Source organism: Dendrobates tinctorius, unplaced genomic scaffold (genome assembly GCF_039654945.1).
Source record: "Dendrobates tinctorius isolate UK_male_01 unplaced genomic scaffold, ASM3965494v1 ptg000028l, whole genome shotgun sequence".
NCBI lineage: Eukaryota > Metazoa > Chordata > Amphibia > Anura > Dendrobatidae > Dendrobates > Dendrobates tinctorius.
In genome coordinates this window covers 79,590,752-79,613,394 of record NW_027361696.1, presented here as the reverse complement: position 1 = coordinate 79,613,394, position 22,643 = coordinate 79,590,752, and the positions used below count along the sequence as shown (strand labels likewise).

The window sequence follows — 22,643 nt, the reverse complement described above, 5'->3', positions numbered from 1 at the left end:
TTTTATAATGGGGATACAAATCCACAATCTGATTGGTACAGACCCTAGAGGTCAGACCCCCACCAATCACCTAACCTACTGATGGATTATAACTTTTTTTTAAACTTATTTATAGTTGGGCCTAAAAATCTTTTGCAGTTGGGTTTTTACTTAAATCTTTGCACCATTTTCCCTTCAGTTGCTGTTTGGACACAACTTTGATGTGGTCTGTGGTCATGAATCAGCTGAGAATTTGAGGGGAAAAAAAAAGCTAGAAATTCTCTTATTGGACTGCCAGAATGAGCTCACTGATGGATTCTCAGTTACCTCATTCTGCAGTGAGAAATAAATAGTGCAACACAGCGGCGATAGAAGGCAAATGGTACAAAAATTTTTTTTAATCAAACCCAATTGCAAAAGTGAATTGTTGCCTCAAATACTTGCAATTAAGTAAAAAAAAAAATTGCGGCCAACCCCTTTAATGCACAGTTGGCTGCGTGAGGTTTGTTATATAGTATAAGGACTCTAATCTCTGTACTTATAGCGTCATGACTTTCTGTAAATATACGGTAGTTATAAGAAAATGTTCTGCATAGTGATGTATGGCCATTAAACCAGGAGGGAAGTCGCAATGTACAGAAATAAGATTGGACACCATGAAATGTGCGCACACGGACGCTCTACATTTACTGCACAGAAAACATTTACATCCACATAGAAAAGTATAAAAGCCGGATCTGCACCGCACTGATCCCCTCTCATAGTACTGAAATAGCGGACAGATAAATGGCTGAAATAACAGGGCACATCGGAAGTGAAATGTATCTGGAGGGGCAGCAGGGGATCAGTTATGTACAGACGTCACAACGAGGCGTTGGAGGCTTCTCTTGTCTGACACCGTCCATATATAATCCGGGTACAGAGACGCCGACCACAGACTTCTAGAAATTAGCGCATTCGTTCATTAATTCAGAATTCCGCCTGATCTTGCCAGTCTGAACGATGGCTGCCGGGCGGCTGAAGGCACAACTTCTATAGTAATCACATTGTAGATTTATGTATCAATCGAAATCCGGGCTGGAAAACTTTGTGTATTGCAGAATCTTGTCTCGTGGGCTGAGAGGACGCCAACTAAGATTAAGCTCCTCTTCTCCATCACATAAATAATCCTCTTCAATCTTAACCTGGAACAGAGCGATATAGACAGGAGGATTGGAGGAAGGAAATAATGCATTAACGCTCCCTATTCAGACTGCTTGGTGGGTGTCTGACCTCTGAGCCCCGCGCTGAGCGGCAGAGCAGGGTGCTTTTATCCCCATTGCAAAAGGTTAGATGTCCGACTGCTGCTTTATGGAATGTGTGGCTTTTTCTGGCAGAATCACTGAATGAATGACGCGGCGGTCGGGCATCCAACTTTTTGCAACAGGGATAAAAGCTCCCTGTTCTGCCGATTGGAGCAGATCCACACCGACCACTCAATTATCACTTATGCTGTGGATAGGCGATAAAGGGGTTCACCAGTGTAAACAAGTTAACTTCTGCGAGGCAGAATTGAGGGTTACTGAAAACCCCATCATGAGCAAACCCATATTACTGTTTAATTGGCTCAGGCAAAAGCTGCAGCTAATCTTTAAGATCACTGGTCAATCAAGTGGTTTTGGTAAGAAAGGATGAGTCCAGTCTTGAATAACTTGACTACTTATTCAATAATCTGACATTTAAGCCTGTTTCTCACGTCAGTGTCTCCGGGATGTGTGGTGACAGTTTTCTCAAGTACCGGAGACACTGACACACGTAGACCCGTTCAAATGAATGGGTCTATGCGGATGTCAGCGTGTTTTCACAAACCGTGTGTCCATGTGCAAAACACGCTGACGTCCGTTTTTGAGCAACAGCACGGACCCATACAAGTCAATGGGTCCATGTAAACACGTACCGCACACGGATGGCCATCCGTGTGCGTTTCAAAAGTCATAGGGTTAACATTGAAACAAATTGTTTCAAGACACGAACAGCTCACAGATGCCACACATGTGACAAATTGACACACGGATGACTCCGGTACCGTTTTTTCTGGTACCAGAAATATCAGGAATTGTGAAACCGGCCTTATATATAGAGATTTATTCTACGTCCATCCTTTTATCATGTGATGGCGCCACTGTTGGATATGTTCTTCTTGATCGAAATGACAATGATTGTGCAGAATGGAAGGCATCTCTCAACAATGACATTGGATGTACTAGTACGTGCATTAGTGGGTCTCCACACAGTGGACATTGGGGCAGCGGCAGAGATTCAGAGCTGGACTCAAGGATGGTAAGAACTGTGCATGTAATGAAAAAGTTTTCCCTTTAAATTAAAATAATAAACCTAAAAGTTTGGAATCGCTATCATTGTCCTCAACTAGAGTATCAAGTTGACAAGTTAAAATGAGATGTAAAAATGTTATTTGTAGGTTTTTGGGTTTTTATTTTCCACAATCTTCATCACACTTGGAATTTTTGGGAGATGTTAAACTGAATGGTGTCATTGAAAACTATAAATCATCCTGTAAAAAAAAAGAAATCCCTTGTATGGCTGTTGAAGGAAAGATATAAATAGTTATGGCTCTTTGAAATAGGGAAGAGAAAGATGAAAGCACAAGAATAACACAGAAAAATCACTGGGTCATTAAGGAGTTAGTCCTGTAGATCCTTATCATTGAAAGCGAGATTGGATTCTACTGTTCTTGAGACTGGTAGGGGACACTGACTAATGTCTAATTAATATAACATATTCATTAAAGACAGGAAGTCTAATAGTCCTAGTGGTCGGCGTGAAAACTGCAGTGTCTTACTTTTATTTTTAATCCAGATTGTGATATGGAAAATAAAAACTTAAGCCCTTCATGCCATGGCCGTATGAGGGCTTACTATTCACCGGATGAGTTCTACTTTTGAATGACACAATTGCTTTTAGCATATAGTGTACTGGAAAACAGGTAAATTCCAAGTGCTGTGAAATTGCAAAAAAAAGTGGAATTCCACAATCGTTCAGGTTTTTTTTTTAATTTACCATGTTCATTATATGATAAAATTGACCTGCCATTATGATTCTCCAGGTCACTACGAGTTCATAGACACCAAATATGTATACTTATTTTTTATTTACCCGTATATACTCGTGAATAAGCCGACCCTCCCCCTAATTTTGCCACAAAAAACTGTTAAAACTTATTGACTCGCTTATAAGCCTAGGGTGGAAAATGCAGCAGCTACTGGTAAATTTCAAAAATAAAAATAGATTCCAATAAAAGCAAAATTAATTGAGACATCAGTAGGTTAAATGTTTTTGAATATCCATATTGAATCAGGAGCCCCATATAATGCTCCATACAGTTCATGATTGCCCCCATAAGATGCTGCTGCTTCAATTAAAAAGAAAAAGGCATACTCACCTCTCGTTGCTGGGGGACAGGTGCCGGTGTCACGGCTGGCTCAGGACCCCGACACCTGAGATATTCACCTGTACTTGGTCCAACGCTGCTCGCTGCCAGGTCCTCTGTCAGTGACCGCTCAGGCAAAGGGCTCGGCCCGCAGTAACCACGTCATCGCACCCTCTGCTGCCTGAACGTCACTGACAGAGGACGCAGCAGACAGCGGCGAGCTGCGTTGGAATGGGGACAGGTGAATACTGCTTATACTTACCCCTCTCCTTGCGTGGTCTCTGCAGCCCTGCCGCTTCTCCCACGGTCCCCCTTCCTTCGGTGGTCACGTGGTACCGCTCATTAAAGTCATGAATATGTGCATATTCATGACTTTAATGAGCGGTACCACGTGACCGCAGAAGGGAGACCGTGCGAGAAGCGGCAGGGCTGCAGAGACGCGCCGGGGGAGTCAGTATGATCTGACATCCCCGCTCCCACTCCCCCGCTGACCCCCTGGTGTATAAGCCGAGGGGGGACTTTCAGCCCCAAAAAATGGGCTGAAAATCTCTGCTTATACGCGAGTATATATGGTAAGTGGTGAAAAAAATTCCCAAGTTTGTATGAAAAGAGGGATTTTTGGTACTTACCATAAAATCTCTTTCTTGGAGCCTTCAGTGGGGGGACACAGAGAACCATGGGTGTATGCTGCTGTCGCTAGGAGGCGCTGACACTAGGCAAAAGGAAAAAAAATGGCTCCTCCCCAGCAGTATACACCCACCGGCAGGCACTAGGCTACTCAGTTGGTGTTAAGGCAGTAGGAGAAACAACCAGAAGATCAACATATGTAACAACTCAAAACAACGGCACGTAGGCCAACCATAGTACAAACAATCAGGGAGGGTGCTGTGTCCCCCAATGAAGGCTCAAAGAAAAATTTTAGGGTAAATACCAAAAATCCCTCTTTTCATACAAACTTCTTTATTGCTTCATTGGGGGACACAGAGAACCATGGGACGTCCAAAATCAGTCCCAAGGGTGGGGAAACGGAAAATATAAGCAAAGAGAAAGGAACCTAGGTTGGCGGGTGAGAAACTGCCGCCTGCAGAACTTTCCTACCCAGGCCTGCATCAGCCGAGGCTTGGGTATTAACCTTGTAGAATCTTGCGAAGGTGTGTAGCGACGATCAGCTTGCGGCCTTGCAGATCTGCAAGGCCGAAGCCTGGTGACGAACGGCCCAGGAAGCACCTACAGCCCAGGTGGAGTGAGCCTTCATTCCCGGAGGAGGCTGTTTGCCCTGAACACTGTATGCTTCCAGTATCGTTGAGCGAATCCAAAGGGCAGTCATAGACTTAGAGGCCTGAGAAAGGTACACCCGAATACCTCTGACCAGATCCAGTTTGTCGAGGGACTTTTCCAGTGGATAAACAGGAGAAGGACATAGAGAGGGAAGGACGATGTCTTCATTGATGTGAAAGGTAGACACCACCTTGAGCAAAAAGGAAGGAACAGGATGAAGGACTACCTTGCCCTGGTGCAGATTCAGGAAGGGAGAACAAGACGACAGTGCCACTAGCTCGGAAACTCTCCTGATAGACGTAATGGCGATTAGAAAGGCCACTTTCCAAGACAGGAGAGAGAAAGATATCTTGGATGGGCTCAAAGGGAGCTCGCTGGACGTCTAGAACAAGATTGAGAGCCCATGGATCGACAGGAGGATGGCTAGGAGGAGCCAGATGGGCAACCCCCTGAGTGAAAGTCTTCACCTCAGGAAGGGAAGCCAAATCTCTCTGGAAGAGGACTGACAGACCGGATACCTGACCCTTAAGGGTACTGAGCGATAGATGAGAATCAAGGCCCGCTTGAAGAAAGCCAAGGATGGACGGAAGAGAAAAGGACATTGGAAACAAACTGTTATCCTAGCACCACCGGAAGAAGGTTGTCCAACATCTGTGGTAGATGCGTGAGGATGCTGGTTTCCTCGCCTTAATCATGGTCTGGATAACCCTGGAAGAAAAACCGGCCTCATTTAGGACTGCGGCCTCTATGGCCATGCCATTAAACTCAGAGACCGAGAACTCGGGTGGAAGAGGGGGGCCTTGCGAGAGAAGGTTTGGAAGCTTCCAGGGAACGTCCATGAGCATGTTCACTAGCGCCACACACCAGGCCTGTCTTAGCCAGTCTGGAGCAATGAGAAGAACTGGAACTTCTTCCACCTTTATCTTTTTTTAAGACTCTCGGAATCAAGAGGAGAGGCGGAAAAAGATAGGGGAGGTGAAACTGGGACCATGGAATCACCAGGGCGTCGCAGCCCAAGGCTCTCGGGACCTGGCCACGAAGAGTGGAACTTTGTGGTTCTCCCGAGACGCCATGAGGTCGACGTCCGAGGTGCCCTATTTCTGACATATTTGGTTGAAGACGGTGGTGGTGAGCGACCACTCGCCTGGCGTGATGCCCTAGACACTAAGCTTAAACTGGGTAGCTTAGTGCCTGTCGGTGGGTGTATACTGCTGGGGAGGAGCTATTTTTTCCTTTTGCCTAGTGTCAGCGCCTCCTAGCAACAGCAGCATACACCCATGGTTCTCTGTGTCCTCCAATGAAGCAATAAAGAAAATAAATTTTTGCGTTTGTCTCCATTTTCAGACACCTGTAGTGTTCTCACTTTTCGGAATATGGGTTTGTGTGAGGGCTTATTTTTTGCTCCCTGAACCAATGTTTTCACTTATCCCATTTTGGGGTAGATACGATCTCTTAATCATCTCTTATTGCAATGTTGCGGCGGCCAAAAGAAACATAATTCTGGCGATTTAATTTTTTTTTCTTGTTTCGGCATTTACCAATCTGATTACTTTATATTTGGATAGACTGGACATTTCTGTTTCATATTTTTGAAAAAAAACAATTTTTTAAACTTTAATAGTCCTCTTAGGAGACTTGAATCTACATTCATCCAATCACCTGTGCTCCAGCACTGCTATACATAGCAAAAATTACGATCTATGAACGCCAGCATTCACAGGAGTATTGTAATGACAGGCACTAGGGGTCTTCTGCAGATCCTGCAGCTGTCAAGACAACCCATTAGCGCCCCACAATCACTTGACGCGGGCGCCAAAGGGTGGGATTCATGACTTTCTTCCGGCTGGCACATGTTAAATCCAGCTGACAGAGATTGACAGCGGGATTTAACTGGTTAACAGGCACGGGTGGAGACTGTTAAAGGCACATGACAGCTGATTAAATCAGGACACACATCTTTACCTGCACGTGACAGCTAGAGGGAGGAACACGACATATGACTTAAATATATGTCATGTCGTGAAGGGGTTAAAATCTACATGCAATATAAAGACCTGATGTAAACAATAAGTGATTTTCTGATGACATTTCTTTTAGGGGAAAGCCTACTGTATACCATGCAAAGCTTTACCTGCGCTAAAAGTGGCTCTGATGGAAGAAGAGATGGACTTATTTTTTTCCTATGGTCTTTCTCCTCTTTGAACTTTTTCCTTTTTTTAGTTGGTGGTCCTTCTACAAGAGATGAGCTTTCTGGACTGGTAGCCTCTAAGCCAAGGGGAGGTCCGCTTAGACACCTCGATAAGTCCTCATTATCTGGGAATTCATTTTCAGAGTTTATTGGGGTGGGTGTATTACAGGCTTGGGTGCCTTCATCCTGCAAAAAAAAAAAAAAAAAAATCAAGCTAACTTAGTAAATGTATAGAAATCGAATACTAATTAGTTTAAAATTGAAAAAGCACCTCACTTTCCGATAACTTTTTATAACAATCTGTAGTGTACGTGAAGAGAAACACGATTACTGGCTTGAATGGCACCTGTATCTTCACTGCGCGCTCCAGCTCTTTCTTTCTGAGCTAATGCATGGGACTAGCTGCTATGATGTTTCCTTTGCACAGCACACAGAGATGGACTCCTGCTTCTTTCTCAATAGTACAGACTGAGGAGGAGCAGCAGCAAGGAAGATATTACACAGCAGTACTAAGCAGCGTAGCTGTGAATCCAGCATTGTCATGAGGGAGTTTCTTATGCACAGCACACAGAGAGGGACTTCTGCTTCTGTAGTACAGACCGAGAAGAGCAGCAGTATTTAGGACATTCTATAGGAGTACTGAACAGTGCAGCTGTGACTCCATCATTAGAATGAAGAAGTCTCTTATGCAAAGTGCACACAGAGGGATTCCTGCTGCTGTGCAGACAGAAGATGCAGCAACATTTAGGATATTATACGGGAGTACTGAACAGCTTAGCTGTGAATCCAGCATTGGAGTGAAGAAGTCTCCTATACACAGCAAACAGAGGGATTCCTCCTTCTGTAGTACAGACAAGAGAAGCAGCATTTAGGACATTATACAGCAGTACTGAGCAGTGTAAATGTGAATCCAGTACTGGGGGAGGGAAAAACCGGATTCTTGATGTGCCTGGTCTCTCGTGTGCAGAGGGGAGCCGTTATGCATTAGGACAGGCTGCAGCTCAAACTACTGTGTTTTCCTTGTCAGGCTAAGGAGGAAGATTGTGACCAAGAATAATAGATCTGCACACTCCACCTGACAGGGTTACAATGGGAACAGTGACCAGGAGATGGAAAAAAGCCATTCTATCTCCTATTTAGTTGGGAGTGAGCAGATCAGATTGCAATGCTGCTCTTCTGCCTGACATGTCAAGACACATCTGGAGCTGTTTCTTCAGGCTGCAGCTTGTCTTTGTTTATGCCTAGGATGGTTTGCAGGTGACGGTGGCTATCTTGGATGAAGTCAGATAACACTTAATTATGGCTTAAATAAAGCATGCACTTTTTCATATTAAGTTATACCTCAAGTAGGAAGGTGAGGTGGCTCTGTCTGTAATCATCTCCATAGGAGTCCAAGATTTTCATGAGACATCTGAAATATGTATAAAGTAAGAGAGAATGAGATCTGTGCAATATAGCCCTCCACTAATGTGTCCAAAAGGGTCCCCTCTTCTGTGGGTGGTGGGATCAATAATTCAGCATACTTGGGGGAAAAAAAATAACGACTTGCTGGATCGAAGGAGGAGATGGAAAGACAGGAGGGAATCGAGATCTGCCTCACACATGACCTGTGTGCAGGACCTTGACCCATCAGAGGTCTTCTATTCTTGGACAGACGAATACAGCGTGGTGTGTACGGGGTCTACTCTTATTAGCGTGATGGGAAAGTACCAACCTCCTTTCTTGTTTTAGCTTTCGTGTTATCTTCTGAACCTGGTGAAGTCTGTTCAGGATTCTCTCATTGACCTAGAAAACCAAACAGCATCTTATTATATAATCAGGGGTATTACTGTGGAAATTATTTACATTGGTTGAAAAATGACCATTCTCCATCAGGTCTACATTCTGTATCAATAGATTTATTACCCACAATGCCATTTATTGGGAGAAAACATCCAGCCCTTTCCTAACAGCTGTTATAGTGTCTGCTATTACTGCCTCTAGTGGTCGGCATTCCACAGAACCCTTTCCTATTTAGCTGCTGGAATCGCCTTTCTTCCACCAGTAATGAGTGTCGCCTGATCCTCAGTTTGGTGGGGGGGAAGGACCCGCACAGGGCGTTAGGTGAGTGCAGGGACAGGCTCAGGTGGTGACCATCCCTCATTCCCAATCGTTACTACTGCTATTGCTTTATTATTTTATATTTTTTACAGGTGATCAAGGGCGTCGGGGATTAGCTATATGGTGAGTATGTATACTCTGTGTGTATATGTTTTGGTTTTTTTTCACACTTGAACACACTAGCCTGATGATGGGACTACTACTGTCCCATCATCGGCTAGCTGTCACTGTAGCAGGCATAGCCGGATGGGACTAGTAGTCCCATCAGACAATGACTGCCTACATAGAGACACACACCCGCAGACCCCCGCGCGCACATAGTGTGTTTCTCGCACCCACATCCGCAGCAAATCCGCAGATCTTTTAAACCTGAGATTCTGCTGCGGATTTGCCTGACTCAATGGGTGCAGAAATGCTGCAGATCCGCAAAAAGAATTGATGTGCTGCAGAAAATAAAACGCTGCAAATCCCCGCGTATTTTTCCGCAGCATGTGCAAAAGAAATCTCCATTTCCCATAGATTAACATTAGTGGTGCACTACACTGCGGATTTGATGCAATTCCGCGCGTCCAAAAACGCTGCGGAAACGCATCAAAATCCGCAACGTGTGCACACAGCCTTAAGGATGTTTTTTGCTTAATTCATTCTTTTTGAAATGTCACTATTTGTTTTTTTTTTGGCACAATTGTTTTACAATACCCAAGTGGAGTAGAAATATCTGTCTAGTTTTATGTTTGTCACATGTTAATCTTCAAGTAGGCAATCTAAAGGATCGTGTCACTTTTTTGTTCTAGAAGGCACAAAAAAAAAATTAAAGTGGAAGAAAAAAAATTCATCAACAAAATTCATCAACCTGCGAAAAAATAATCTCAAATAATTTTTGCCAGAGGTGTGTATGTGTGCACACCTCTGGCAAAAATTAAGAGACCACTGCACAGTTACATAAAAATCAGCTTCTCTACATGTCTGACAGCCATTCCATTCCAGTGTCAGTTGAATTCCTACCAGAGTACACCTCATTCTACTTAATGTGCTTCTGATTAGGTGATCACCTGAAACAAATCTTATTTAACGAAGGAAAGTATAAAAAACCCTGCTGTGGTGTTCACAATCCTCTTGCAATAGGAGAAGCTGGATGGCAAAATAAGTGCTATTAATATCCCAAAAGTAATAGGAATGAAAAATAACAACCATGCCAAAGGAGTTGAAAAGAAAAGTCTTGAGTGAGGCAAAGAAGGGCTCAATTCTGGCTTTACTAGCAGAGGGATACAGTGAGCGTCATGGAATGTAATCAAGAGGAAGATGGATAGTTATAAGCCATTAAACAAAGAAGAATGGCTTAAATTTTTGTATCAGGAGTGGCATAAGGTCACCCAAAAGCAGTGTGAAAGACTGGTGGAAAGCATGCCAAGACGCATGAAAGCTGTGATTAAAAATCATGGTTATTCCATAAAATACTGATTTCTGCACTCTTCCCGAGTTAAAACATTAGTATTGTTGTTTCCAAATGATTATGAACTTGTTTTCTTAGCATTATTTGAGGTCTGCAAGCACTGCATTTTTTCGTTATTTTGGCCATTTCTCATTTTCTGAAAATACAGAATTTAGTGCTTGGAAATTCGAAGACATGTTGCCAGTAGTTTATAGAAGAGCCATTTACTTTTTACTCAAAAATATACCTATAAAGAGAAAAATCAGACAAACTAAAAATTTTGCAGTGGTCCCTTAATTTATCCTGGAGCTGTGTGTGTGTGTGTGTGTGTGTGTGTGTATATATATACACACACACACACACACACACAGTACTAGCTGAAGAGCCCGGCATAGTAACCAACTGTGGTTAGTTATAACAAATTATAATGATTATATTGCACATTAAAACCGTGCATCTAATCCTATCCTGTGTGATACTGACTGCTGAGCTGTGTATCTAATCCTATTCTGTGTGATACTGTGTGCTGCGTATCTAATCCTATCCTGTGTGATACTGACTGCTGAGCCATGTGTCTAATCCTCTCCTGTGTGACACTGACTGCTGAGCTGTGTATCTGATCCTATCCTGTGTGAAACTTACTGCTGAGCCGTGTATCTAATCCTATCCTGTGTGATACTGGGCTCCCCCTGCAGTCTGTGTCAGAGGGTGGTCTGTGTTGGCACGGTAATAAATTGTGTTATTTCCAGCTTTACCAAAGGACGATAACACCATAGAAACGATAATAATAGGCCTCAGTTACCACAACTGTAGATATGGGCAAAATTGTTTGGTGAACTGGAACGCACGGGGTTAAAATTTCGCCTCACAACATAGCCTATGACGCTCTCGGGGTCCAGACGTGTGACTGTGCCAAGTTTTGTGGCTGTAGCTGCGACGGTGCGGATGCCAATCCCGGACATACATACACATCCACATTGAGCTTTATATATTAGATATAGACCTCACATGAATCGGTGGGTAAAAATATGGAAAAATTATAGCTCTCAATGTGGTGATGCAAAAACTATTTTTACAATAAAAAGCGTCTTTTAGCGTATGACAGCTGCCAAACATAAAAACCTGCTATAAATAGTAAATCAAACCCCTCTATATCACCCCCTTAGTTAGGGAAAAATAAAATTAAAAAAAAATGTATTTATTTCCATTTTCCCTAGGGTTAGGGCTGAAATTAGGGTTAGGAGTGTGTTGGGGGGGGTTCCACTGTTTGGGCACATCAGGGGCTCTACAAACGCAACATGGCATCTGATCTCAATTCCAGCCAAATCTGCGTTGAAAAAGTCAAACGGTGCTCCTTCCCTTCCAAGCTCTGCCATGCGCCCAAACAGTGCTTTACTCCCACATATGGGGTATCAGCCCACTCAGGACAAATTGCACAACTTTTGGGGTCCAATTTCTCCTGTTACCCTTGGCAAAATAAAAAATTGGGGGCAAAAATATTTTTGTGGAAAAAAATGATTATTTTTATGGCTCTACGTTATAAACTTTTGTGAAGCACGGGGGGTTCAAAGTGCTCACCACACATCTAGATAAGTTCCTTGGGGGTCTAGTTTCTAAAATGGTGTCATTTGTGGGGGGGTTTCCACTGTTTAGGCACATCAGGGGCTTTCCAAACGCGACATGGCGTCAGATCTCAATTCCAGCCAAAAACGTCAAATGGCGCTGCTTCCCTTCCGAGCTCTGCCATGCGCCCAAATAATGGTTTACCCCCACATGTGGGGTATCAGCGTACTCAGGACAAATTGCACATTAACTTTTGTGGTCCTGTTACCCTTGGGAAAATAAAAATTGGGGGTGAAAAGATCATTTTTTTGGAAAAAATATGATTTTTTAATTGTACGACTGTACGTTATTAACTTCTGTGAAGCCCTTGGGGGTTCAAAGTTCTCACCACATATCTAGATAAGTTTCTTGGGGGGGGGGGGGGGGGGGGTCTAGTTTCCAAAATGGGCTCACTTGTGGGGGGTTTCCACTGTTTAGGCACATCAGGGGCTCTCCAAACGTGACATGGCGTCCAATCTGAATTCCAGCCAATTTTGCAGTGAAAAAGTCAAACGGCGCTCCTTCCCTTCTGAGATCTGCCATGCGCTGAAACAGTGGTCCCCCCCCCACATATCAGGTATCTGCGTACTCAGGACAAATTGCACAATAACTTTTGCAGTTCAATTTCTCCTGTTATCCTTGGTAAGGCCTGTTTCACACTTCCGTTTTTTCAAATCCGTCAAAATCCGTTGTTTTCCGTTAAACGGATCCGCCATTTTTTGCAGGATCCGTTTTTTTTGGTCCCATAGACTTCCATTAGCGGTTACCGCGGATCCGTCAAAAAACGGATCCGTTTTTTTTAAAAACGGATCAGTTTGCATCCGTTTCCGTCAAAAAAACGGAAACGGATCCGTTTGGCGGACACAAAAACGGAAGTGTGAAACAGGCTTAAAATAAAAAAAATTAGACCTTAAGTAATTTTTGCGAAAAAAAGTTAAATGTTCATTTTTTTTTTTTTAAACATTCACAAAATTCCTGTGAAGCACCTGAAGGGTTAATAAACTTCTTGAATGTGATTTTGGGCACCTTGAGGGGTGCAGTTTTTAGAATGGTGTCACTTTTGGGTATTTTCTATCATATAGATCCCTCAAGGTGACTTCAAATGTGATGTGGTCCGTAAAAATAAAATGGTGTCGTAAAAATGAGAAGTCGCTGATCAAGTTTTAACCCTTATAACTTCCTAACAAAAAAAATTTGGGTTCCCAAATTGTGCTGATGTAAAGTAAACATGTGGGAAATGTTATTTATTAATTTTTGTGTGCCATATCTCTGTGATTTAAGGGCATAAAAATTCAAAGTTGGAAAATTGCAAAATTGTTGCCAAATTTCCATTTTTCTCACAAATAAACGCAAGTTTTATGAATGAAGTTTGACCACTAACATGAAGTACAATATATCTCGAGAAAACAATGTCAGAATCACCGGGATCCATGGAAGCGTTCCAGAGTTATTACCTCATAAAGAGACAGTGGTCAGAATTGTAAAAATTGGCGCGGTCATGAACGTGCAAACCACCCTTGGGGTAAAGGGGTCGAATAATATTGCACGCCCCACTTTTCAGTTTTTGAATTTCCACAAAAATTAAAATAACCAATAAATTTAGTTCAACTTCCCAATTGTGTCCCACTTGTTGATTCTTCACCAAAAATTTACATTTGGCATATTTATGTTTGAAGCATGATATATGGGAAAAGGCTGAAAAGTTCCAGGGGGCCAAATACTTTTGCAAGGCACTGTATATATATTATACTTGAAATAGATCACTCTGTTTGTAATGACTAATATGAGTTTAATTTTTTTGTATCAAAGAACTGAAATAAATTAATGTTTTGATGATATTCCAATTTTGTGAGAAGCAAGTGTGTATATATATACACACACACATACACGAATGATGAATCAATACATTTAAATTAAAGCAAGACGGCAGCAACAGCATCGTCATGTACGAACCTGTTCAATTTCTTTGCAGCGGCGATTCAAGGCGAGGAACTTTCGCCTACTGAGCTCTCTCATGTGCTGCTGCGCCTCCTCTTCCTCCTCGTCTTGTATGTTGTCGCCGCTCAGGCCACCATCAACAAACTCAACCTCTGTCTCCAATTCACTTTCTAATATATTACCACCAAACAGAGGTGGAAGCGCAAGCTCAGATCCTGGTGGCACAGAAAACTCCTCGAAATTTACAGCAGCCATGAAGGAAATTCTAAAACACTAAAAAAAGGAATTTTAGAGTTATACAGTGCGAAGACCAACACAACCTTCATCTTCCTGAAGGCTTCACTAATTTGGATTTTGAAAGGTGCTATGCAAAAATTGACTCTTCAGAGAGGAAGAGGACTAGAACTCTATAGTGCCACCTGTTGGAAGTAGCAATTCTAAAAGTCAATATCAACCCTTCAACAAGCCTTGCCATGTGATTTTTAAAGAAAAGCCAAATCAGAATCTCTATTTGTACACGTTTCGGTGTATTGTCCCTCATCAATGCAAAGTATGAGATCTGATTTGGCCAGGTGAGAGGTTCTGAACTGGGATTTAAGTTGTAAGGTTTCTCCTTGTGTAGAGAGCAAGGCCTGGCATGTCAGAGTAAGGAGACTTATAGGCCATGCAATGCCCCTCTGGGAAATTAAATATGCAAACTGCCTCTTAAGAGAGGAAGAGGATTACAACTCTAGCACCACCTACTGGAAGTAGCAATCCTACAAATCAATATTGACCCTTCAAGAAGCCTTGCCACATGACCTAGGATAAAAGCCAAACCAGAATCTATTTAGTTTAGTGAGCATATGTGACAGCTGCTCAGTTCATTGTCTAAATCGATAGTGAGTGCAGCAGTGGACACACCTGCACCTTAACAATTAAAGGGATTTTCTAGACTTAAAACGGGGGTCCCGTGAAAACAAGTTATTAACTATCCACAGACCCTTGCACCTATTGATAGAATGGGGAACTTTTATCGGCAGTGTGGAAGCTTAACCGCTGCTCCATTCATTCTTTATGACACCGAACTCACCTTTTTTCCAACAGCCTCAGAGAGAATGAATGGAGCTGCAGTCGGGCATCTTACCTCTGAATAAAAGTTCCCTGTTCTGGTTGGGGATTCCAGTAATGAGACACAAGCTAATCAGCAAGTTGCCAACCATTCCTGTGGATAGGAGATAAGTTGTAACCAGACAACCCCATTCATTGACATTGTTCTTGGGATCAGGGGTCTGAGTAGCTGGACCCCAAGTGATCATGCTCTTAGTAAGTATCCTGTGAATTGGTGATTTAAAGGGAATCTGTTAGCAGGATTTCACCTCCAAAACTATATGTGAATGTAGTCCTTTAAAGGCAAGTCCAGTGATACCTTTACATGGTTCCTCAGTTACTGAGGAAATAAAAGTTGGAATTGATATGCAAATGAGGATGAAGAGCTACGGTAGATCGGAAGCCTCTGTCACGCCTGCTCTATATCCTCCTGCTTGACTGACAACCTCTAATCTGTGTGACTTAAGGCAAATGAAGGAATAGCACAGATATGTGTTCAGTGCATGGTGACATTACTTGTGGCGCCAATAGAATGGAAGAATCCACAACTAATCCTCCTGTGAATCCTGCCACTAATTCACATCTTGCTGCAGATTTGTGGCGGTAATCACCAGGGCTGTGGAGTCGGAGTCGTGGAGTCGGAGTCGGTGCTCATTTTGGTGGAGTCGGAGTTGGAGTCGGTATAAAATGGACCGACTCCGACTCCTAAAATATATAATAAATTGGGTACAGTAATTCAATGCAGGATGTGCTGAATATTTTTTCATAGGAGTTTGGGAAAGTTATGAAATGTCCTATAAATGGCTGTTCTATTCCTGATCTAAGGCTACATTCACACACAGCGTTTTTCCTGTGTTTTTTGAGGATACGTTTTTCAGCTGCAAAAGCTGATCATCTTTTTAAAAAACCGCATCACCTGAAAGGTTTTTGAGCTCATAGATAATGTTTTCAATAGCAAAAGCAGATTAGAAATCTGCTCTATCTATCCATTTATCCATATCTGTCTATCCATATCGTATCTGTACCAAAAAGAATGAAAACCGGGTAGTACACCAATATATATTCTGTTCTATCTAAATATCTTGATTATTGGATCATAAAAATGATTAAATGTCTGAGGTTCACATTGTACTACAATAAATTTTTCATTTAAATATAAGCAATATGTGTGGGAGTCGGAGTCGGAGTCGGTGTAAGGGAAATTGAGGAGTCGGAGTCGCAGGTTTGGCTTACCGACTCCACAGGCCTGGTAATCACAGCGGATGTTACCCCTCTCGCCTACTTAGCCGGCACCAGGACCCACTGCAGACTTTTCTTGTACAGATCCATGCGGAGAATCGTGATAATCCCGTACGGATCTATCCTTACTCTCCCACGTGCTCCAATCCATACACACTTTTATGGGGTCACGTTCTTCAACAGTGGCACTAGGGGGGATATTACTACAGATGTATCAGCGGGGTGACAACCAGACACAACAAACGTCCCTGTGATATACACGAGCAGCATCACTGGTAAAAGCCACTTCCATTCATTACCCTGACATCACAGGACAAGACCGTGTCCTCCTCCGCTGTGTCCGCGCGTACCTGTTCACATTGTCTATCCTTCTTCCCAAGTGCAGCGTGATAGAAACAACACTGATTTATACAAATAAAGTTATGCTATACAAAAAGAAAACCATCAATTGATACGCCAATGGAATCGTTCTCGGCGTTCGTGTGAGTACAAATGCGCATGTGCTGACCAATAGGAAAGCCAGATAGCATTCCGGATGCTGTCGCTGCAGTGGCGTCATATTTTGGTGCCTCAACTTCCGGTTCTATTTGAAGAGAGAAGTGCGACAAATTTTGCCATCTTTTACCAGGTTTCTTGCTATTGGTAAATGTTGCGCTGTTGTCTGCTGGTGGGATATAACCTCAGAGCGTTATCATGGCAGAATATGGGGCTGTACTGGTTACAGGACGCGTGTGGAGGTGCTGCTGCCCCCGTTTACAGGACGCATGTGGAGGTGCTGCTGCCGCCGCTGCCCTGGTTACAGGACAGGTGTGGAGGTGCTGCTGTTGCCCTGGTTACAGGACGCATGTGGAGGTGCTGCTGTTGCCCTGGTTACAGGATGATGGTGGAGGTGCTGCTCTTGCCCTGGTTGCTGGACGTGTGTGGAGGTGCTGCTGTTGCCCTGGTTACAGGACGCATGTGGAGGTGCTGCCGCCGCCGCTCTGGTTACCGGACGCATGTGGAGGTGCTGCCGCCGCCGCTCTGGTTACCGGACGCATGTGGGGGTGCTGCCGCCGCCCTGGTTACAGGACGCATGTGGAGGTGCTGCTGCCGCCGCCCTGGTTACAGGACGCATGTGGAGGTGCTGCTGCCGCCGCCCTGGTTACAGGACGCATGTGGAGGTGCTGCTGCCGCCGCCCTGGTTACAGGACGCATGTGGAGGTGCTGCTGCCGCCGCCCTGGTTACAGGACGCATGTGGAGGTGCTGCCGCCGCCCTGGTTACAGGACGCATGTGGAGGTGGTGCTGCCGCCGCCCTGGTTACAGGACGCATGTGGAGGTGCTGCCGCCGCCCTGGTTACAGGACGTATGTGGAGGTGCTCCCCCCCGACGCCCTGGTTACAGGACGAATGTGGAGGTGCTCCCCCCCGACGCCCTGGTTACAGGACGAATGTGGAGGTGCTCCCCCCGCCGCCCTGGATACAGGATGCATGTGGAGGTGTTCCCGCCGCCCTGGTTACAGGGCGCGTGTGGAGGTGCTGCCGCCGCCGCCCTTGTTACAGAATGCGTGTGGAGGTGCTGCCGCCGGCACCCTGGTTACAGGACGAATGTGGAGGTGCTCCCCCCGCCTCCGCCCTGGTTACAGGATGCATGTGGAGGTGTTCCCGCCGCCCTGGTTACAGGGCGCGTGTGGAGGTGCTGCCGCCGCCGCCCTTGTTACAGAACGTGTGTGGAGGTGCTGCCGCCGGCACCCTGGTTACAGGACGCGTTGGAGGTGCTGCTGCCCAGGTTACAGGACGCATGTGAAAGTGCTCCCCCTGACGCCCTGGTTATAATAATAATAAATTTTATTTTTATAGCGCCGACATATTCCGCAGCACTTTACATTTCAGAGGGGATTTGTACAGACAATAGACATTACAGCATAACAATAATCACATACCGTAGATTATAACAAATACCAAGAGGAAAGAGGGCCCTGTTCGCAAGCTTACAGTCTATGAGGAAAGAGGGAGACACGAAAGGTGGGTGGTAACAGTTACCCTGATTGTATGGACCAGTCATAATGTTAAGTGTGTAACAGTACAGACACAGAGGGCTAATGGAGGCATAAAGCATGTGGGAACATGATGCGGGGAACCTGGTTATGGTAAAACTTTTGGCTCTGCCACACAGGGATAGATTAGGTTAATGTGTTGGGGTGGTAGGCCAGTCTGAATAAATGCGTTTTCAGGACACGCTTAAAATTGTGGGGATTGGGGACTAATCGTATTGACCTGGGAAGTGCATTCCAAAGAATTGGCGCGGCACGTGTAAAGTCTTGGAGACGGGAGTGGGAGGTTCTGACTATAGAGGATGCTAATCTCAGGTCATCAGCAGAACGGAGGGCGCGGGTAGGGTGGTATACTGAAACAAGGGAGGAGATGTAGGGTGGTGCTGAGCCATGGAGGGCTTTGTGAGTGAGGGTAATAAGTTTATACTGAATTCTGGAGTGGATGGGTAGCCAGTGTAATGACTGGCACAAGGTAGAGGCATCGGTGTAACGATTGGTGAGGAATATGATCTTGGCTGCAGCATTCAAGACAGATTGGAGGGGGGAGAGTTTGGTAAGAGGGAGACCGATTAGAAGAGAGTTACAATAGTTGAGACGAGAATGAATAAGAGAAACAGTAAGCGTTTTTGCAGAGTCAAAGGTAAGAAAAGGTCGAATTCTAGAAATGTTTTTGAGGTGCAGATGACAAGAGCGAGCCAGTGATCGAATGTGGGGGGCAAAGGAAAGCTCGGAATCAAGTATGACCCCAAGACAGCGGGCCTGTTGCTGGGGAGTAATAGTGGAACCACACACAGAAATGGCAATGTCGGGTATATATGAATTAGTAGAGGGAGGAAACACCAGGAGTTCAGTCTTTGACAGGTTCAGTATCAGATATAGTGAGGACATGATATTAGACACAGCGTTTAGACAATCGCCGGTGTTTTCTAGAAAGGCTGGCGTGATGTCAGGAGAAGAAGCGTATAATTGGGTGTCATCAGCATAGAGATGGTACTGGAAATCAAATCTACTGATTGTTTGACCAATAGGGGCAGTGTACAAGGAGAAGAGGAGGGGACCTAGAACCGATCCTTGGGGGACCCCAACAGTAAGGGGAAGATGAGAGGAGGAGGAACTGGCAAAAGATACAGTAAAGGAGCGGTCGGAGAGATAGGAGGAGAACCAGGAGAGAACGGTATCCTTGAGGCCAATGGAACGGAGCATAGTGAGGAGGAGCTGATGATCCACAGTGTCGAATGCTGCAGAGAGATCCAAGAGAATTAGCATGGAGTAGTGACCATTTGATTTAGCTGTTAGCAGATCATTAGAGACTTTAGTGAGGGCAGTTTCAGTGGAGTGTAAAGAGCGGAAACCGGATTGGAGAGGGTCGAGAAGAGAGTTTTCTGAGAGATAGCGGATAAGACGGGAGTGGACCAGGCGTTCCAGGAGTTTAGAGATGAAGGGAAGATTAGAGACAGGTCTATAGTTAGCGGCACAGTTTTGGTCGAGGGATGGTTTTTTTAAGTAGTGGATGTATGATGGCATGCTTAAATGAGAAGGGAAAAATACCAGAAGAGAGAGGTTAAATATTTTAGTTAGGTGAGGGGTGACAGCAGGGGAAAGGGACTGAAGGAGCTGTGACGGAAATGGGTCACTGGTGCAAGTAGTTGGGCGAGAAGATGCAAGGAGCCTGCTTACTTGTGACTGGTTCAAAATCAGAGAGTGAGTTCGATGCAGTGGGGGAGGGAGGACAGTGCATGGTATGAGGTGATTGGGAGATAATTTCCTGTCGGATCTGGTCAATTTTTTCTTTTAAGTAATTGGCCAGATCGTCAGCTCGGAGCTCCGTGGTGGATTGAGTAGAGAATGAAAAGTGTCAGAGACGTTTCGGGTTATTGGACAGTGAGGTGATGAGGGTGTTGAAATAGGTTTGTTTGGAGAGGTGAAGGGCAGTGTTGTATGTTCTAAGCATAAACTTAAAATGGATGAAATCTTCGGGTAGATTGGATTTTCTCCACAGACGTTCGGCGCACCTGGAGCACCGCTGCAGGAAACGTGTTTGCACCGTGTGCCAGGGTTGTCGCCGTCTGCGTTGTGGTGTTCTATTTATAGGGGGTGCAAATTCATCCAGGGCACTTTGAAGTGTTTCATTGTAATGCTTCAATGCAGAATCAGGACAGGAGAGGGAGGAGATAGGGGCCAATGAAGACTGCAAGTTCTTCAGAAGTTTCTGGGTGTTAATGGCCTGTATGTTTCTATAAGTATGGACAGTGGGGGTGACCTGAGGAGCATGGCAGTTCTTGATAAAGAATGAAAGAAGATTGTGGTCAGAGAGCGGGAGAGGGGAGTTTGCAAAATCATCCACTGCACAAAGCCGAGAGAAGACCAAGTCGAGGGAGTTTCCGTCTTCATGCGTTGGAGAATTAGTAAGCTGCGAAAGGCCAAATGAGGAGGTTAGAGATAAAAGGTGAGTAGCAGATGGTGAGAGGGGAAGAGCAATGGGGATGTTGAAATCACCCATGATGAGGGTAGGGATGTCACAGGAGAGAAAATGTGGAAGCCAAGTGGCAAAATGATCCAGGAACTGATGGGAGGGGCCGGGAGGACGATACACCACCGCCACTCGCATGGAGAAGGGGGTGTAGAGTCTGACGGCATGGACCTCAAAAGAAGGGAAGACAAGTGAGGGTACTTGAGGGATAACCTGAAAGGTACATTTTGGTGATAGGAGCAGACCAACGCCTCCACCAGCTCTATTGTCTGATCTTGGGGTATGAGAGAAGTGAAGCCCCCCGTATGAAAGAGCAGCAGCAGCGGTAGTGTCTGACTGCTGGATCCAGGTTTCAGTAAGAGCCAGGAGGTTAAGAGAATTAGAAAGGAAAAAGTCATGAATGAAGGAGAGTTTGTTACACACTGAGCGAGAATTCCAAAGTGCACAATTAAGAGAGACAGATGGCATGCAGGGAATATTAATAAGATTACAGGGGTTTCTGAGTGTAGCAGTCGGGAGGTTTGACTTTCTATAACATGGGGGACCAGGGTTGGGAGCAATGTCTCCTGCGACTAGGAGAAGGAGGATAGAAAGAGTGAGCAGATGGTTAAGTGATTTGTGAGAGCGTCTCTGTTGTTGAATGGTGGGACTGACTGGATCTGTGCAGTTTAACAACGTGAAAAGAGCATGAGTGCTATACATAGGAGAGGAAAGAAGCGAGGGGCCAATGTGGATGGAGTGTAGAGAGTTAATGCCAGGGCGGTGGATGTGTGTGAATGCAGCGGCCAGGATTAAAATTACACAAATGCATATGGTATATATTTGTTGTACTCCAAATGTACAGGGAGTAGATGTATATAAATGTCTTACCTGTCTCCTGCCTTGTCTAACTGCCATGTTATAACTGCCAGTACTTTGATAAACTGTACTTGGATAAAGTGTGCATAAATGCCCCCTGCATAAATGCTATCCCCAAGCTATGTCTGAATATATAGGAGGATAAGACTTAGAACTTATAGGACGAATGTGGAGGTGCTCCCCCTGCCACCCTGGTTACAGGACGCATGTTGAGGTGTTCCCGCCGCCCTTGTTGCAGGACGCGTGTGGAGGTGCAGCCGCCGCCCTTGTTGCAGGACGCGTGTGGAGGTGCAGCCGCCGCCCTTGTTGCAGGACACGTGTGGAGGTGCTGCCGCCGCCAGCACCCTGGTTACAGGACGCGTGTGGAGGTGCTGCTGCCCTGGTTATAGGACGCATGTGGAGGTGCTGCTGCACTGTCTACATGATGTGTGGTGCTGCGACACTTTTTGTAGGGTTTCTGTGTAACATAAAAGCTGTATATTCTGGTTACTGATGTATTACTGCATTCATAGCAATAACGATAAAAAAAAAATTTCTATGAGTGAATTAATGCTATAGCGCCTAATCCTGCTATGAATTTTGCCATTTTTCACAGTGATAAGACATGTCTCTGGCGGATGAATTGCTAGCTGATCTGGAGGAGGCTGCAGAGGAAGAAGAGGACAACTTAATAGATGAGGATGACTTGGATACCATTGAAGAAGTGCAGGAAGAGATGCAGGTGGATCTTAATGCTGAATCAGTGAAAAGTATAGCAAAGTTATGGGATAGCAAACAGGTGAGTCTCAGAAAAGCCGAAAAACACTTGGTAAATGTCCCAACTGTGACGCTAGTCATTACTCACGGACAACCCTTGTGGCTTGGGTAGTCATGATGTTTGGGGTCAGATACCAAGAGGGATCATCATATACAAAGGGACAGGGCAAAGGCTTAGTCAGGTCACAGTCCGAAGTCAAACTTCCGGGAAGGAAGTGGATCAAGGCAAAATGTCAAGGTTGGGCAGTTTTGCTCA

The 22,643-nt window shown here is 44.8% G+C and overlaps 2 protein-coding genes across 8 annotated transcripts in view; one reads left to right on the top strand and one right to left on the bottom strand.

Moving 5' to 3' along the window:
- Window positions 1-641: 641 nt before the first annotated feature.
- Window positions 642-16,765, bottom strand: TFPT (TCF3 fusion partner). 4 transcript variants are annotated; one of them, XM_073571062.1, is made up of 6 exons: window positions 16,623-16,765; window positions 13,960-14,217; window positions 8,587-8,657; window positions 8,214-8,283; window positions 6,816-7,058; window positions 642-1,163 (listed from the first exon to the last, which is right to left on the bottom strand). In XM_073571062.1, exons 2-6 carry the CDS (start codon window positions 14,197-14,199, stop codon window positions 1,041-1,043), a joined length of 747 nt encoding a protein of 248 aa, XP_073427163.1. In that variant the 5' UTR covers window positions 14,200-14,217; window positions 16,623-16,765; the 3' UTR covers window positions 642-1,040. The 4 variants fall into 4 exon arrangements, with proteins under 4 accessions (XP_073427163.1, XP_073427164.1, XP_073427165.1 ...); XM_073571063.1 differs by having other exon boundaries at window positions 16,572-16,708; XM_073571064.1 differs by lacking the exon at window positions 16,623-16,765 and adding an exon at window positions 16,267-16,393.
- PRPF31 (pre-mRNA processing factor 31) overlaps window positions 15,229-22,643 on the top strand; it is a 41,241-nt gene continuing 33,826 nt past the window's right edge. Inside the window, exons 1-2 of one of the 4 annotated variants that reach the window (XM_073571061.1) lie at window positions 15,229-15,249; window positions 22,227-22,409. In XM_073571061.1, the coding sequence (XP_073427162.1) occupies window positions 22,236-22,409 (174 nt within the window). In that variant the 5' untranslated portion in view covers window positions 15,229-15,249; window positions 22,227-22,235. Of the gene's footprint in view, window positions 15,250-16,767; window positions 16,915-16,955; window positions 17,080-22,226; window positions 22,410-22,643 lie in introns of those variants that run through there. The other 3 variants (XM_073571057.1, XM_073571058.1, XM_073571060.1) reach the window with 3 other exon arrangements.